The 19,605-nt window shown below is 39.7% G+C and overlaps 1 protein-coding gene across 1 annotated transcript; it reads left to right on the top strand.

Moving 5' to 3' along the window:
- The first annotated feature begins 238 nt into the window (after positions 1–238).
- LOC148931564 (putative F-box protein At5g15660) lies at positions 239–1,480 on the top strand. The gene has a single exon (XM_089063900.1). The coding sequence runs from the start codon at positions 239–241 to the stop codon at positions 1,400–1,402; it is 1,164 nt and encodes a 387-aa protein (XP_088920026.1). The 3' UTR covers positions 1,403–1,480.
- The last annotated feature ends 18,125 nt before the right edge of the window (positions 1,481–19,605 follow it).

Raw genomic sequence — 19,605 nt, 5'->3', positions numbered from 1 at the left:
ATATGCAAATTTCTTTAGATAAAGCCGAATCAAGCAATTATTTGGATTTGACCGAATCTTAATTAGATTCATTAGATAAATATGCAAATTTCTTTAGATAAAGCTGTTCAATTTTTTAAAGATATGGATTGGTAAGAAAAAAACAAATATTCTTACATCGTTTCCCGTTCGAAATAGGACTAATTGGTTGTTATAAATAGAATTAGAAGAATAGTTTTTTTCTTATTTCTTGTTAGCGATGAAGATCACTAAGCCTCAAATGATGAATAAAAGCGCCCCTATTGTTCTCAGAAGAAGTACAAGATTGATGCAGAAGAGAGATTTCTTGACAAATCTACCGCAAGAGATGATGATAGAGATCTTGGGAAGACTCCCGATTAGTAGCATTATAACATGCACACATGTTTGTAAATCATGGCGCAATCTGATAAAAGGGGGAGACTTTGCTACATCGTATTCTCCAAACCCCGGCTTCGCTTTTGTGGATCGAGCCATGGGGTACGCGGTCTGCGACGAGGCCTGCAAGCCACTTTGCAAGTTCGGCTTGCCTTCTCCTCGCAAACAAGATTCAACTACTGCTTGTGATCGTGCAGTAGTTGGTTCGATAAATGGTTTGCTTTTGGTGTGGGATGGATGGGAAAAATTGAACGAAATTATTTTCGTATGCAATCCAATTACAAGTGAATATATCGAGCTCCCTCGTCCGCCTACACGTTGCTGCGCATTCGGATTTGGAGTTAGCAAATTAAGTGGGCAGTACAAGATTTTATGTTGCGATTACTCTGCGTCATGTCATGTATACACTCTAGGAAGAGGAGGAGGGTCGTGGAGAAGCATTGGAGCGACAATAGGCCGCCCTAGACTGCCTCGGGAAAATGCTGTATATCTGAATGGAAATCTTCACTGGTTGACATCTGATCCGGAGGGGAATCCCTTGATTTGTTGCTTTGATCTTGAAACAGAAATCTTTACCGGTTATTCTCTTCCTCCTCGTTATTATGGTAATATTCATAGATGTCTTTTATATATGAATGGCGAATATCGATTGTGTGTTTTGGAGGGTCGGCTATGTTTATGTGATATTTTAGTATGTCGTATTATTGTCATTTGGAGGATGAACATCTACGGGGATGCGAATTCTTGGGTAAAGGCATTTGTGTTCCGACCAGATTTTTGTGAAGTTGTTTTTCTGCTCAAAGTTTCTGCAAATGGTGACCTGTTGTTTACGGTGAATATAGATAATAAACTATTTACCTACTCCAAGGACACTGGGCGTATTGTGAGATATGGTCTTCTTCACCGATCTCCCTTTTATTCTTCCAATATCGTCATTTATATCCCAAGCTTTCTCTCACTCACAAATATGGGGATTCAAAATGTTCAGACATTACGTTTTTATTAGGAAAATAGATTTATGGGACGACACGGAATTTTAGAAGGTTTTGTTTTGTGTGTTGGTGGAAAGAAAAAATATAATATTTACATTATTGTGAGAGATCATAATTTTTTCTAAAAATTGAAATGTGACATCTTTAGTAAGACAAGCTAAAAATGAAAGTAAGACATCTTTTATGGGACATAAATATTTTTAGTTGTAACAGTGGCGTTATATTGTACTATTATTAATTTTTATTTCATTATCCTTATTTGTAAAATGGTTTAATTTTCTGTTAATCATCTGTTATTTAACCATTTTTTAATGAACCTCCAATAATATCATTATAGTACGATTTTGGGCGCTGTGTTTACCTATACACTTTCTTAGTTGCAAGCTTCAATTACCTACGGTAAAATGGTGGTGAATGCAAGATTTGGTTCAACAAGGCTATGAACATAGTTGTACAACTATAAAGGGTACTTGATTTCGATGAGTATCCATATCTTGAAAAAAGGACTCAGTCATTAGAAATAGTATCTAACATTTTTCACCGAGTACTATATACTAGTATCAATTATATTTTCCGAACAACATTAGAATTATCAATAATTTGGAAAACAAATTCATTAAATGAAATGGAATTAGAGTAATACTCCCTCTGTCCGCCATTAAATGTCTCATTTTTTTTTTTCGTCCGTCTATCAATAAATGTCTCATTTCACTTTTACTACATTTAATAAGTGAACCCTACATTTCACCCACATTTTATTACAAACCAATATATAAAAGTAAGACTCACATTCTACTAACTTTTTCTATCCACTTTACTTTATAACGTCAATCAACTTCTTAAAACCTATGCCGATCATATATGAGACAATTAATCATAGACGGAGGGAGTACTGTGGTAAATAAAATGAAAAGTAAGAGCAAAATTATTGTTAATTAATTTAAACTATTTAATCAAATAACCCCATCGGTATTTAGTTCAAAAGGCAAACTAATTTAATAAAGGGGTAATCGTCGGAAATATCACAAACTTAAAGTAAATTAAATAATATAATAAAATTTATTAATTAATATAACTATGTAAGAAATCTATTACTTATTAAATAAAAAATTACATAATTTAGAAAATTTAAATACATAATCTAGTATTTTCTACAATAGAAAATACTATAAAAATCGTAAATACATAATCTAGTATTTTCTACAATAGAAAATACTATAAAAATCGTACCGAACATTTTAATGAAGAGAGAGAGGGGGGAGGTTATTTTCAAAATTGGAAAATGACTATCTTGATCGGCACAAATAAAAAATGAAAGATGACCCTCTTAAATTGAACGAGTAATATTTAAGCAAAAGGAATCCTATAATATCTCAACTAGTAATACATACTAAATCACCTAAATAATACTACCACTAAATCTGCAAGATAGAAACGGAAATCCTAAATAAAAGAAACAAACTTTGACTAATTCAACTTACAGTAAATTTCACTTTTTTTTTAACGTAATCCGATTTTGAATCGAAAAAGATGTTAATCCTCTTAAGTGAAATCTTTACTTGCTTTTTTTTATTGCCAAAATTAAAAAAGAAAATCAATATTTCTTTAACAAAAAAATCATATTAGCATATCAAATTAGAATTAATAATCATTTTCGTTTTAGTGCACAAGATTTGCTGTGTGGCTGGAAATTGGAATTAGATTTTTGTGATTTTGTGATTTTTCCAAGAGCACCGATGATTTTCTAGAATTAAACTTCAATAAGAGGGAGAACGATATTCACTTGAAAAAGAAAATGAAAATAACTATTTGACCAATTATTTTACAATGAATGTTTAATTTGCTGAATTGAAAAATAGGTGCTGATCATGAATTGATGAGTTGTATATATAGGTTTTTCGCAATAAAAGATAAAAGAGACGGTGCATTTGTGTATTCGTTGCTGAATTTAACAATTGGTTAGATTAGAAGTAGTCCATTTGTTCCATAAAAATATGAGCAATTAATTTGACATAGAAATTAAGAGAAAATTGATAAAATAAAAAAATTGATGAGAAAAGTAGTTAAAGTAGTGTTAGTAAATAGTGAGACTCATATTATTAGTAGTGTTTAATGGTGGTATAAGTTGTAAATAAAATGATGTATAGAGGTAATAAATTGGGATAACTTTCCAAAAATGGAATGCACATACTTTTGTGGGACGGATAAAATTGGAAAGTGCACATATTTTTATGAGACAGGGGGAGTAATTTAGTTTTGGTTGTTAATTTTTATTATGTAATTTAGTTTTGGTTGTTAATTTTTATTATGTTTGGTGAGTTCCCTAATAAAATTGATTTGATGGCTAGTGTTAGTATGACTTATGATGTGTTGATAGTATATCTTTGTAGTGAATATGTCTTATTCATTAATTAGGCAAATTGGTAAAATTATTTTGAGAAGGCATATTGGTTCACCTATGTTCTCTGTCTTCTTCGTATATTTTAATACATGTAAATAAATAAAATAAATATAGTATTAATATAGATATCAGTTATTGAAGAAGAAAGATATGTGGACAAATCTACCACAAGATATCATAAGAGAGATCCTAGAAGCGCTTCCAATTAGATCATGGCGCACTGATAGAGGAGGGTGATTTACAATATATTCCAGAACCAGGGCTCGCTTTCGTTCACCAAGATCATTATATTAATGAAGATCCAATACATACAAAATTTAAAATATAGAAGAACCTGTTTGAAAAGAAAAACTACTACAAAAATCTATTAAAGTATAATAAATATGATTTGCCTAATAAAAACTTAATGACTGAATATTTGCTAATACCCACACTTTTGAGTGAAAGAAAGGTTGGGCTATAAATGGTGACATTGGAATCATAGCAATAAATAGCCCATTAATGAAGACCATATACCTCAACAACTTATGTGTTTTTGGCGTAGACAAATAGTCGATCATCAATATTCACGGTAAACAACAAGTCACCATTTTCCAAAACTTTAAGTGGCAAAACATATTTCGGGACATTTGGGAAACCAGTACGAATATATGGTTTTTGGTCGAAGGTATATTCTTTTAACCAAGAATTCACATCTCCATAGTTGTTCATCCTCCAAATAACAACATGCAAATCATTTGTAATATCGCCTAAACATAGAAAATCCTCCAAAATACATAGCCCATATCCACCATCTAGTATGCCGCCATAACCATGAACTCTAGGAGGAAGAGAAAAATGGTTGGCAAGCTCCGTTTCAAGATCAAAGCAACAAATCAAAGGATTGTCATCACAATCAGATGCCAACCAGTGAAGATTTCTGTAGGGAATCGGTGGTGCACACCCGAACTCCACATTAGTAAGATATTGTCCGCTTTGGGCAAAGCCCTCACGGTTTTTCCTTTTGGGGTACTCCCCAAAAGGTCTCATACTAATGGAATTGGGGTAGCTCATATATATGCTTGCAACTCTTATTCATTCTCCAATGTGGGATATGGTTTGCTCTACCACAATCCTCCCCTCAAACCAAGACCACCAGACCAAGACCACATGCCTACACCATGTTACAGGTCACCAGGTCACTACATGTCTTGGTCGAGCTCACGCAGAGACATCGAAGAACTTACAAGCGCAACCACCGAGCCCCGAGTCACACAGGCCCAGCCCCTGAACCAGGGCTCTGATACCACTGTAGGGATCAAATCAATCGGGATTCACTAATTATCAGGACCTCTTTTATTGCAAAAGTTCTGAGATGGCTAATCTCAGATTTACAAGCCAAATACTCACAAGATTACAAGTAATCTACAACACTGATTGTCTAACTATTACAAATTGTAAGCCCTAATTGGAACCCTAGTTGATTCGAGATTCTTGACCAATCTAGAATCCAAGCTCATGCCAATAGGAACCTGCACACTAAGTAGACACGTTAATAAACCAACACAAGATCCTCTTGGATCTAAGAAACAGCAATAGACTAAGCAACCAAGAAATAACAGTAGGAATATTGCTCAGGTCACAACGGTGACTGCATTAGGCCAAGGACCTCCCCACACGCTTTTACCACAAGTCACAAGATGAGAAACCGTCGAATGATAGGTCATAAACCCTAGCCACACCGACTTCCACCGAACGTCTATTCTGCTCACAATCACCAGAAACTCACAAGTCTCACAAGCACTTCACCAGTTCTCACTTCTACAACGCCAATCTTCGTCAGATTCAAACCCTAGGTCAGAATCAACCGAACACTCTGATGGAACCCGAGAGAGTCTCCAAACTCAAGATCTAAACCGATAGATCCTACTAAAACAAGGATTACTCAGTGGAAACCAAATATTTGAGGAGTTCACCGGCGAAAATCGCCTAAGATGTAGAGAGAATGAAGAGAGAAGGCAGAGAGAAAACCCTAACGTAGAGAGAGAGAGAGAGAGAAGATCTGAACGAATGAGGTAAGTGAGAAGTCAGCCTCTCACTTAACAAACACAGCTCAAGATCAACGGTCTCAATCCTGGATCCGAGTGAGAACTCCACGTGACGACAATCAGGGTGGTTAAGGTAAGTAATGGGTCAAGCCAGAACTGGGCTTCCCATATACAAGATTGGGCTGGGGCATTTAATCTATTGGGACCAACCCAAACCGAAGTAGACCACAAATATTCAATATTCTCCACCTTGGACTACTTTGGGAGCTGATACGCTCGGATTTTGCACTATTTTAGGGCCCTTATTTGGCCTGTTTTTAGTATCTGAATCACAGTCATGTCCATGCTTCACATATTTTATCTATTTTGGTATTTTGACATGTTTTGTGAGAATTGTGCATATTTGAGCCAAAAAGATAGGAAAAAGTCAAAGATGGAATTTTGGCACGTTCAAAGACGCCCAGCAGCCCGCTGCGTGTGTCGCAGCGACCGGTGGACCACAGCGACCGCTAAGCTTGAAGCGGTCCGCTCTGGAAAGTTGTGCTGAAAAGTCTGAAGACGCCCAGCGACCGCTGGGACGTGTGCAGCGACCGCTCGAGAAGATCTCATAGCCACTAGACTAATTTGCAGCGACCGCTGTAGGACATGCAGCGACCGCTACCCAAATCCGCAGAAGCTTGGACAATGCACAGCGACCGCTGGCCAAGGTACAACGGTCCACTACGAGAAGGCGGTTCACGAATTTAATTAGATTTTCTCCAGATTTTACCAAGATTAGCCAATCTTTTCCTTTCCTCCATAGGATTCGACTTACTCCTTATATATACCCCCTTAAACCTCTTCATTCAAAGACAACTTTTACACTCTTTGCCTCACAATTCTAGAGCAAAAATATTTGAGAGTTCATCACTGTGCAAGAGGTTGAAAACGAAGTCAAGTGAAGATCAAGGCTACAGGTTTCTACCTTTTGGGTTTTATCACTCTAGTTCTTATGTTTACATTGTTTTGCCTTCAAACTATGTTTTTAGATTATTCTATCATGTGTAACTAAATTCATAGGATTCTAGGGATGTGTTGGTAACATTCTTTTTGGTTTATACAATTCCGTTTTCTATTTAATATCCGTTTTGTTTATACTTCGTTTCTTCCTTAAGTTGTTCCGTAATACTGCATGTTTGAGTACACATTCGATGCTGATCTGCTATAACTTGCTACATAATTGTGAGAGGAGGTTGGCGAGTTAGATCCACTTAATAGACACTACAATTAGCTTCCTTTAAAACGACATTGTTAATTGAAAGTGAGGACTTTTCAAGGGTCTTAGGAGCTTCTAGGAGTTACGAATCTAGGATTGACACCCCTAGTGTTAGTAATCTACGCTTGTACCGCATGGGTAGAACTTATGTGACTCGTCCTATCGAAGTATAGACTGTGCTAATGTAACGACCCGCCATTCTAGGGTACAATAATAATGGCGATCGCTATCTAGGAAGACTTAAATGCAACAAAGATCATAGGCTAGGGTCTCATTTAGAGGTAATTTACCAGAGCATTTAATGAACAATTTAATGGGAGAAGAATAATGCCTTAGCAATGAAATCCAACAAAAGGCTATCACAATAAATGCTCCGAAATAGCAAATGTTCCAAAATAATCTCATCTGTTTCATATCCAAAATATTCCCACGAAATAAAGAATTCAACCCAACCAAAAGTTCACAAGTTTTCATAATATAGCGGAAGCGACCAAGAGAGAAGTGAAGCTATGTATGGAGACACAACGACACTTAAAGTTTCAACAGACCATGTTATTATTTCCTACTCAACACCGCCGCCCGCTCGTCACCGCTCAACCTACACATAGGGAAAACACATGCAGGGCTGAGTACTATAATCATACTCAGTGGACTCATTGCCGAAAACAGTTTTATCACAAAAATAGTTATCATGCCATTTTCAAGTGTCCATCGGGGTTTTATCTTTAGAAAGGCCCGAGGCACCACACTATATATTCTTTATCAAATATCACGGTCGCGCAACCATTTTTCACATCGACGTTTACCATATCCTCATTCTACATGACAAGGAATGCGGCCGCAATCCAGGTCACTAGACCGGCCGACCCGTACGCCAGCACTCGGTCTAATATTGGTGTACACTAACCCAAGTAGAGTTTGCGGCTCTACAAGGATCCGAATTCGATTAAATCAATAGTGGCATAGCCACGAGGGATAGGCACGACAAAACAAATCAAGGCATGATAACACATATCTCATTCTCATCAATATCAGTTTAGGACAATGTCCTTATTTTAAAAGAAAGCCCACCTCGTCGGCTTAGCTCGAAAGTATTCTCTTCTCCTCGTTTATCACGCTGAGAGCGCGAAGTATCACCTTTAAATTAGGCGTATTACAAATCAGTTTCGAACATTGATTCAAAATCATGCATGTTTCCACGTTTCCCTTTTTCCCATCGATAAATCTTTAATATCATCATCCAAAATCAAAGTACGATTATCATATCGTTTTTATTCACACAACAACTCCAGATTTATCCTCAAAATATGTCACGCATGAGTGTTTCACCACGCACACATGCACGCACGCCGAGGCGTGCGCACACACACACACACACGATCATGCACACACACGTTTTCACACACACACTTATATGCATCCCATTCATCCATTAATTTCCCCTTTTCGCTCGATCTATATGCATGAAATCTCAAGAACACCGATTAATCGGTAGAAGAAGAGAAGATCAAAATAAAAGTACCTTTTCCAAAAGAACGAACGGTAGAAACAAGTTATAGCCTTGATTCTTCAATAAATTCTTGAGTTTCAACTTGGATTCTTCTCAATTGATGAAGAAATCTTGAAGAAAGTAGAAGAAATTTTTTTGGAGAGAGTGGGAGAGAGAGATTTCGAAAATTTGGGGGAGTGGGGCGTTGATTTGCGTTGCTAGGGTTTAGGATCTCTTATGTATTTGTAGAGTGCCAAAATAATATATTTAATTAAATAAATTAAAGATTTGAGAAGATATGGAGAGATTTGAATATAGTAGTTGGCGTGATTTTAGAGAGAATTAAGGGGAATTCGAAAATTCTAGGCTATTTAATTAGCCTATGATTAAATTCAAATATTTCACGGAGTAGAATAATATATCACGGAGCAGAATAAAATAATAAATCCTCCCCAAATAATATAGGAAGTGGCGGTTTTTATGCCTCTCCCACAAGGAATTTAAATTCTAATCCTAATTTAATTAGGATATGGTAAGATCTTCTTAGATACGGCAAGATATGGTAAGATATTCTAGCATATTTATATTTATTCATGGAAGAGAATAAATAAGGGATCAAATAATATAATAAACAATTCCTTCTTCCCTATTATATGAGATTTCAAAAATCTCATGGAAATCAAAGGTGGAGTTTTCGAAAATTCCAAGGTGAAATTAAAGTATAATTGGACTTTGGATTTAATTCGGATAATTATCCCAAGCAAATAATTAAATCCAAGAAAAAATAGGATTCCTTCTCCAATAATAGTGATGGTCGAATATTTCAAATAATTGGGTAGGATATTTATGAAAATCCTATTTAATCTCACTCAACCATTTGGAAAATAATTCACCACAATTATATTACTCCGCATCAAATATTCACATATTCGAGTTTCACTTCCACTTCACATTTTCCACATCTTTGACTTTTCAACGCCACGTCATATTTTCCACATCTTTGACTATTCAATAGCCACGTCATATTTTCAACAAGTTGACTATTCAACTCAATCTCAACTCTCATACGCAATTAGGTCACAAAGACATCATGTAGTTAATCACTCATCAATTAATCCACATATCATAGCATTTAAGGTATTTAATGCAAAAAATTTATAACCCGAAAATTAGGGTTTGAAAAAGTGGGGCGTTACATTCCACCACCCTTAAAAGAAGTACCTCATGGAAAAAGTTCCGGGTACAGTTCCATCATCTTGTCTTCAAGCTCCCACGTGGCTTCTTCGTATTCGTGGTTCCTCCATAGTACTTTCACGCTAGCAATGGATTTATTTCTCAAATTCTGAACCTTTCGGTCCAAGATCATTTGGGGTCTCTCTTCGTAGCTCAAGTCGGAATTCAACGCGACTTCTTCGTAGTGAATCACGTGCTTCGGATCGAACACATATTTTCGCAACTGCGATACGTGAAAGACGTTGTGCACGTTTCCAAGACTTGGCGGTAGCGCCAATCGATAAGCTACGGGTCCTATTCCTTCTAGAATTTCGTAAGGCCCGATAAAACGTGGTTTCAATTTTCCTTTAACACCAAAACGTGTTATCCCTTTCGACGGGGACACTTTAAGAAAAACCTTATCACCGGCTTGAAATTGTAAGTCGGTTCGTCGGACGTCAGCGTATGACTTTTGTCTGTCCTGGGCTTCCTTTATTCTCACACGAATTTGTCGAACGACTTCAACCATCTCTTCGACCGCATCGGGTCCTAGCACCCGTCGCTCTCCAACTTCATCCCAGTAGAGCGGCGATCTACATTTTCTTCCGTATAAGGATTCATATAGCGCCATGTTGATTGTTGCTTGGAAGCTGTTATTGTAAGCAAATTCAATTAGCGGTAGTACGGTCTCCCAGCTTCCACCGCGGTCGAGTATCACAGCTCTCAACATATCCTCGAGGGTTTGGATCGTCCTCTCGGATTGCCCATCGGATTGCGGGTGAAACGCCGTGCTAAAATTTAATCGCGTTCCAAGCTCGCGCTGTAGACTAATCTAAAATTTCGATGTGAACTTCGGGTCACAATCGGACGTAATTGTCACTGGAACTCCGTGCAATCGCACGATCTCCTTTATGTAGATCCGGGCCAGCTTGCTCGATCCATGGATTACCGGAATCGGTATGAAATGCGCACTCTTGGTAAGTCGATCTATAATCACCCAAATTGCGGTGTTCCCATTTAGGGTCTTCGGCAAGGCCGTCACAAAATCCATGGCGATGTGCTCCCATTTCCACTCGGGTATCTCCAATGGTTGTAATTTTCCATGTGGTCGTTGACGTAATGCCTTCACCTGTTGGCAGGCTAAGCAACGTTCCACAAATGCCACGATCTCACTCTTCATGCCGTTCCACCAAAAGGACTTTTTCAAGTCTTGGTACATCTTCGTGCTCCTAGGGTGGGCAGTGTATGGTGTTTCATGAGCTTCGCTCATGATCTTGTTCTTAAGTTCCTCGTTGTTTGGCACGCACAACCTTCCTTCAAAGATGAGAGCATTGTCGGACTCCTCACTAAATTTTCCGGATTCACCGGTTCTCACTTCAATTCGGATTTCCTCTAGTTCCGCATCCATCCGTTGCGCTGCAACGATTCTCGTTTTCAGATCTGGTTTAACCACCAAAGTGGCAATTCGCCCTTCCACTGTTTCGGGTGCTCTTATCACTTCTAATCGCATTTTGTTAAATTCTCGTATCAAGCTCTCCTCTTCCGTCAGAAAAGTAGCCATTTGCGAATGATCTCTACGGCTCAAAGCATCTGCCACCACATTTGCTTTGCCGGGGTGGTAGTTGATGCCACAATCGTAGTCCTTCACTAGTTCGAGCCATCTTCGTTGTCGCATATTCAAGTCTCTCTGCTCGAAGAAATACTTTAAGCTCTTGTGGTCCGTAAAGATTTCACATCTAACTCCGTAGAGATGATGCCTCCAAATCTTTAGGGCATGTACCACTGCTGCTAACTCCAAATCGTGTGTTGGGTAGTTCAACTCGTGTGGTCTCAACTGTCGTGACGCGTAGGCGATCACCTTATTGTTTTGCATCAACACACATCCTAGTCCAACCTTCGAAGCGTCGGTGTAGACTACGTAGTTCACTCCAGACTCGGGCACAGCTAACACTGGCGCGGTGGTCAATTTCTCCTTCAAGAGTTGAAAACTCGCTTCACACTCTGGGGTCCAATTCACCTTGACTCCCTTCTTAAGTTGTTGCGTCATTGGTCTCGCTATCTTGGAGAATCCTTCAATGAATCTTCGGTAGTATCCTATCAATCCTAGGAAACTCCGAATTTCGTTTGGTGTTGAAGGCGACTTCCATTGTTTTACCGCCTCAACCTTGGCGGGGTCCACCCGGATTCCTTCTGCCGACACAATGTGTCCTAGAAAGTTCACTTCCTTCAGCCAGAATTCACACTTGCTGAATTTGGCGTACAACTTCTCAGTCCTCAACGTCTCCAACGTGATTCGTAGGTGCTCCTCATGCTCCTTCTCGTTCTTTGAGTAGACTAGTACGTCATCTATAAAGACTAAAACGAATTTATCCAAGTACGGATGGAATATTCGATCCATCAAGTCCATGAACACCGCTGGGGCATTCGTTAGGCCAAACGGCATCACAACGAACTCGTAGTGTCCATATCTCGTACAAAATGCGGTCTTCGATTTGTCCTCCCTTCGAACTCTTAGCTGATGATATCCGGACCTCAAGTCCATCTTTGAAAACACGCCTGCCCCTCGAAGTTGATCGAACAAGTCATCTATCCTCGGCAGTGGATACTTGATCTTTAGAGTCAATTTGTTCAACTCCCTATAGTCGATACACATTCTCATCGACCCGTCCTTCTTCTTCACGAAAAGTACTGGTGCGCCCCATGGCGAGACGCTAGGCCTAATGAAACCTAGGTCCATGAGTTCCTGGAGTTGTATCTTTAATTCCTCCAACTCTTTTGGCGCCATTCGATATGGTGCCTTTGATACGGGTGCGGCTCCCGGTTCAAGGTCAATCATGAACTCCAATTGTCAATCTGGCGGTGGTCCAGGTAACACTTCTGGAAAAACGTCTGGGAATTCTTGCACGACAGCGACATCTTCCATCTTCTTCTCGTCCTTCTCCTCTCCATGGAGGTAGACAAGATATGCAGTTCGCCCTTTTTTCATCATTGCGGTCGCCTGAAGCGCGGATATGATGGCGATTCGCCGGTTCATCGAGATTCCGTGGTATATGGTGGGTTCGCTTCCCGGAGCTTGTAGAGATATCCGCCTCTCCTTACAACGAATCGTCGCAAAGTTCGTTGTCAGCCAGTCCATTCCCAAGATTATATCGATATCCTCCATTTTTATGAGTCGCAAGTCGTGAGCAACTATCTTAAGTTCTCCCATAACAATTTCTATGTTCGGGCACATTCTAGATATTTCTATCATTCCTCCTACTGGTGAGGACACCATCATTCTACGTTCAGATTCGCTAGTAGACAAGCTCAAAGTGTGCACACATAGTTCAGATATAAATGAGTGCGATGCGCCCGTGTCAAACAACACAACAACGGGGGTATCGAGAATTTCGCCCATACCTGTCAAGTTTCCTTTCCCACGATCCTCTTGCTCTTTCTTCGCGCTTCTTCTGTTCCAGCGCGAACGCTCTAGCTTGGGGAGGAAGTCTGGGGCGGTGAGGTTGTTGTTGCCGCGACGATGGGTCGCGATTTCCTCCCGATTCATTCGGCGGTGCCCTCGCTTGTTGACGGGATCCCTGATCGTTCTGTCTCGATCCCGATCCTACCTTGTTATTTGGACACTCCCTAGAGAAGTGGCCGTTTCCTCCACAAGTGTAGCACTTGATCACGTTCTGGTACCGACATTCTCCGAAATGGTACTTAGAGCACACATTGCATTGTGGTGCCCTAGGTCGGTAGTCTCCTCTCTGGCTAAACGTATGCTGCCCTCCTCCGTGCTGGGATCGATGCTGACTCGACTGGTGCCGTTTTCCATCGTGTGAAGTTCTAAGCTCATCCCACTTTCGTTTCTCTCTGGAGTAGTGCGGTGGGGGCAAAGACGAGGTAGTGTTCTCCTTAGCTCTCTCCTTAGGCATTGCTGCCTCAATATCTAGCGCAAGTGCTAATGTTTCGGTGTAGGGGAGTCTTCCTCGGCTGGCCAACGACATTCTTATCTCGGGTTTTAGTCCCTCATGGAACTTTTCGGGCAGCTTCTCGTCGGTGTCGACTTGATCGGGGGCATACCGGGTCATGCTGTTGAGCGCTCGATCGTACTCAGTCACCGTCATGCGTCCTTGAGTCAGATTGTGAAACTCAGATACCTTTGCTTTCCGATAGCTCTTCGGCACATACTTGTTGTATATTTCCATCTTGAAACCTTCCCACGTCATCGCCTCTACTTGGTTTCGTGGCATAGTCTTCGTTCTAGTATCCCACCAAAAGTCGGTTGCCTCAGTCAGTTGACGGGTCACACAACTCATGCGTTCTCTATCGTTGCATCTCAAAATCGCGAAGATGCGCTCTGTTGCCCGGATCCAAGATTCAGCCTTGGCCGGTTCTCCCAATCCGTCAAACACAGGTGGCTTTTGCTCCAAAAATAGCTTCACGATTTCTCGATCGACCGGAGGCGGCGGAGGCGGAGGAGGTGGAGGATGCGGGATGGGTTGTGACACGCTGTCCTCTTCCTCCATTTGAGGAGTTTGTTCTCGGTGGCGTCTCGGCGGCATTCTGGTTTATCAACACACGAAATATTCCCATGATTCTAACAATAGTCATGTGGTATAGTTGAATAACAAGGTTCATGGGTCAATTGTTTTAGAGTATATGGCCAAGCACAAGATATCAAAAGTTCGTCACATAGACGGATTGCAAAGAGTAGTGTCAATCATTATTACAAAAATCGGTTGCGTCAAGGTCATCAAAAGATCAGTGTTCCATATCATCAAGGTAGTTGCACTTAAGAAGCAGTTGTACAATTTAAGTGGCGAGTACAGGGCGCCATAAGATACTCAAAGATGGTGGTGCGATAAGAGGCGTGATGTGATGGCGTGATAACATAGTGATAGATAATTTGTACCATGTACGAAAGGCAATCTATTGCATCAAAATAATATCTCCCCATGGCATATTAATAAAAAATGTTGCCTCATAGAGGTCTTAGTATCAAATGCAGAAAGATAAAAGAGTAGCCAAAAACTAATGAAAGGGGGTAGAAAATCAAGAAAATCAATCCAAAAACATGGGGGAAGCAAAACAAATATTCCACGACTATCACTCCAAGTCGATATCGTTCATATCCTCTTCGGGGTCCTCGTCCTCATCCATTTCCAAAGCAGGTCCTTCCTCGTCCGGTCCCTCATTCTCGCCATATTCACCAACATCCGGGGGCGGTGGAGTTATCGCACGCATGTCCTCCACATTCTCATGGATGATCAAAGGGTTAGCCGCATTAGCCTTAAGTCTTGGCCTAGTAGGGACACGATCAACATGCGGTTCCTTATCGCGACGATATCTCCATCGGCGGGCCTGACCTGGCGGATACTTGTGCGGTGGAGGACTAGGCGGCGGTCTATCCCTCGCAGCTGCCATGGCTGGGAGTAGCACTCCTATCAAGCCGATTATATTGCCTCGAGGCTTGTACTCTGACGGACTGAACCACGTATATGGCAATGCAGCTTGGGTAGTCCATTCGCTCCAAGGACTCGGAAGCTGTGGATCAATCTCGAGATCCCCGCGTGATAGGTAACCCCTCCATACGCGTATCTCGAGATCCCGCGAGTTAGATCCACTTAATAGACACCACAATTAGCTTCCTTTAAAACGACATTGTTAATTGAAAGTGAGGACTTTTCAAGGGTCTTAGGAGCTTCTAGGAGTTACGAATCTAGGATTGACACCCCTAGTGTTAGTAATCTACGCTTGTACCGCATGGGTAGAACTTATGTGACTCGTCCTATCGAAGTATAGACTGTGCTAATGTAACGACCCGCCATTCTAGGGTACAATAATAATGGTGATCGCTATCTAGGAAGACTTAAATGCAACAAAGATCATAGGCTAGGGTCTCATTTAGAGGTAATTTACCAGAGCATTTAATGAACAATTTAATGGGAGAAGAATAATGCCTTAGCAATGAAATCCAACAAAAGGCTATCACAATAAATGCTCCGAAATAGCAAAGGTTCCAAAATAATCTCATCTGTTTCATATCCAAAATATTCCCACGAAATAAAAGAATTCAACCCAACCAAAAGTTTACAAGTTTTCATAATATAGCGGAAGCGACCAAGAGAGAAGTGAAGCTATGTATGGAGACACAATGACACTTAAAGTTTCAACAGACCATGTTATTATTTCCTACTCAAAACCGTCGCCTGCTCGTCACCGCTCAACCTGCACATAGGGAAAACACATGCAGGGCTGAGTACTATAATCATACTCAGTGGACTCATTGCCGAAAACAGTTTTATCACAAAAATAGTTATCATGCCATTTTCAAGTGTCCATCGGGGTTTTATCTTTAGAAAGGCCCGAGGCACCACACTATATATTCTTTATCAAATATCACGGTCGCGCAACCATTTTTCACATCGACGTTTACCATATCCTCATTCTACATGACAAGGAATGCGGCCGCAATCCAGGTCACTAGACCGGCCGACCCGTACGCCAGCACTCGGTCTAATATTGGTGTACACTAACCCAAGTAGAGTTTGCGGCTCTACAAGGATCCGAATTCGATTAAATCAATAGTGGCATAGCCACGAGGGATAGGCACGACAAAACAAATCAAGGCATGATAACACATATCTCATTCTCATCAATATCAGTTTAGGACAATGTCCTTATTTTAAAAGAAAGCCCACCTCGTCGGCTTAGCTCGAAAGTATTCTCTTCTCCTCGTTTATCACGCTGAGAGCGCGAAGTATCACCTTTAAATTAGGCGTATCACAAATCAGTTTCGAACATTGATTCAAAATCATGCATGTTTCCATGTTTCCCTTTTTCCCATCGATAAATCTTTAATATCATCATCCAAAATCAAAGTACGATTATCTTATCGTTTTTATTCACACAACAACTCCAGATTTATCCTCAAAATATGTCACGCGTGAGTGTTTCACCACGCACATCACACGCACACATGAACGCACGCCGAGGCGTGCGCACACACACACACACACGATCACGCACACACACGTTTTCACACACACACTTATATGCATCCCATTCATCCATTAATTTCCCCTTTTCGCTCGATCTATATGCATGAAATCTCAAGAACACCGATTAATCGGTAGAAGAAGAGAAGATCAAAATAAAAGTACCTTTTCCAAAAGAACGAACGGTAGAAACAAGTTATAGCCTTGATTCTTCAATAAATTCTTGAGTTTCAACTTGGATTCTTCTCAATTGATGAAGAAATCTTGAAGAAAGTAGAAGAAATTTTTTTGGAGAGAGTGGGAGAGAGAGATTTTGAAAATTTGGGGGAGTGGGACGTTGATTTGTGTTGCTAGGGTTTAGGATCTCTTATGTATTTGTAGAGTGCCAAAATAATATCTTTAATTAAATAAATTAAAGATTTGAGAAGATATGGAGAGATTTGAATATAGTAGTTGGCGTGATTTTAGAGAGAATTAAGGGGAATTCGAAAATTCTAGGCTATTTAATTAGCCTATGATTTAATTCAAATATTTCACGGAGTAGAATAATATATCACGGAGCAGAATAAAATAATAAATCCCCCCCAAATAATATAGGAAGTGGCGGTTTTTATGCCTCTCCCACAAGGAATTTAAATTCTAATCCTAATTTAATTAGGATATGGTAAGATCTTCTTAGATACGGCAAGATATGGTAAGATATTCTAGCATATTTATATTTATTCATGGAAGAGAATAAATAAGGGATCAAATAATATAATAAACAATTCCTTCTTCCCTATTATATGAGATTTCAAAAATCTCATGGAAATCAAAGGTGGAGTTTTCGAAAATTCCAAGGTGAAATTAAAGTATAATTGGACTTTGGATTTAATTCGGATAATTATCCCAAGCAAATAATTAAATCCGAGAAAAATAGGATTCCTTCTCCAATAATAGTGATGGTCGAATATTTCAAATAATAGGGTAGGATATTTATGAAAATCCTATTTAATCTCACTCAACCCTTTGGAAAATAATTCACCACAATTATATTACTCCGCATCAAATATTCACATATTCGAATTTCACTTCCACTTCACATTTTCCACATCTTTGACTTTTCAACGCCACGTCATATTTTCCACATCTTTGACTATTCAATAGCCACGTCATATTTTCAACAAGTTGACTATTCAACTCAATCTCAACTCTCATACGCAATTAGGTCACAAAGACATCATGTAGTTAATCACTCATCAATTAATCCACATATCATAGCATTTAAGGTATTTAATGCAAAAATTTTATAACCCAAAAATTAGGGTTTGAAAAAGTGGGGCGTTACAGCTAAGGTATTGTAGAAGGAATTTGTATAACCATAGTTGTGAACGCACATCCATGGAATTCTCTTATCTCATTTATTCGATCTCTAGTTTGTGCTGCACTCATCCGCTTTCTGTTTTCAATTCAATTGTTTTTACAAAATTCTCTGGTTCTCCAAATAGTAAACGAAGCTTACTAGAAGATAGCCGATTGGTGATCTTACCTCAATTTTCAATTTGAACAACCATCTGCAATCAACAACAGAAGCACCAACAGGTAGAGGAACAAGTAACCAGGTACAATTTACTTTAAGAGATAACATTTCATCTTCCATGGCTTTATGCCACAGATCCCATAACTTAGATTTTAGAGCCTGCTTATAAGACTGAGGTTCTTCCCCATCAGATTCATGCACATTAAAAGTAACAGTAATCAAATTCACAAGACCTAAGTACCTAGCAGGAGGATTAGGATTACTTCTGCCTCTATCTCTAGTCAGGAGGTAATCATTCAAATCTGGAACAGGGTTAGGTTCATGTTGAGGCTCAACTACTTGGTCATCATGAAGAGTCACATCTTGGGGCTCAGGCTCAGGTTCAAGGTCAGGGGTTACGGGATTTTTATTCCAGAAGTGTTCCACCTCACCTGGAGCATCATTAGATGGTTCCACCTCAATGAGAGTGTCAGTGGACTGATGCACTTTTTATTAGCACTAAAAATACCTGCAAGTATATAGGGTAGATCTAGTATAGCTAAAGGTCAGTACCGGGATATCGAACACGGGGAATATAATTGCAACTGGCTATCATATACTAAGCGTCAAATACTATCTAGGGAAACAAGAGTTTTGGATTTGAAACTAAACAAAAATAAATAAAGTAAAAGCATAAAAGCAAAGAAGATAGAATTAGGCAAATAAAGGAATTTCAAGGATAATGATTTCACTAACTCTTTAGTTATTCTAATTAGTTCTATGTTCATCCAACTCAAGTTTTACCACGATCTCTCCCTATCATGTATCAATTACTGTTCTTTCTTGGTTGCTTAGTCTATTGTTGTTTCTTAGATCCGAGAGGATCTTGTGTTGGTTTACTAACGTGTCTACTTAGTGTGCAGGTTCCTGTTGGCATGAGCTTGGATTCCAGATTGGCCAAGAATCTCGAATCAGCTAGGGTTCCAATTAGGGCTTACAATCTGTAATAGTAAAAATATAATGGCTGGAAAATGTTTCAAAACGGAAGGTCCGATAATTAAGCGGGATTTTCATAGACCTTCCATCTGCTCACACTCTCTCTCACTCCATCCCATCACCCACGATCAAAACCTTTCTCCCTAATTTCAAACCGCCCCAAACCCTAGCCGCCGCTCAACAACGACAGAAACCACCGTGACCATCGATTCTCACCTTTAATAGCGCCTTCGATCGCCGATTCAGAATCTAAAACTTCAGGTTTTGGTGCGCGAGCGCCGTAGATCGAAGATTCAGCTTCTATATACAAAAACGGTATGCTTATAAAGTCCCGATTTTTACTTAGAAACACTCCTAAA

The sequence above is a fragment of the Salvia hispanica genome, chromosome 2, assembly GCF_029641045.1.
Source record: "Salvia hispanica isolate PSC_SH4W2 chromosome 2, Shi_PSC_v1, whole genome shotgun sequence".
Taxonomy (NCBI): domain Eukaryota; kingdom Viridiplantae; phylum Streptophyta; class Magnoliopsida; order Lamiales; family Lamiaceae; genus Salvia; species Salvia hispanica.
Note: the sequence above shows the minus strand (reverse complement) of the source record. Positions and strands in the feature narration are given on the sequence as shown.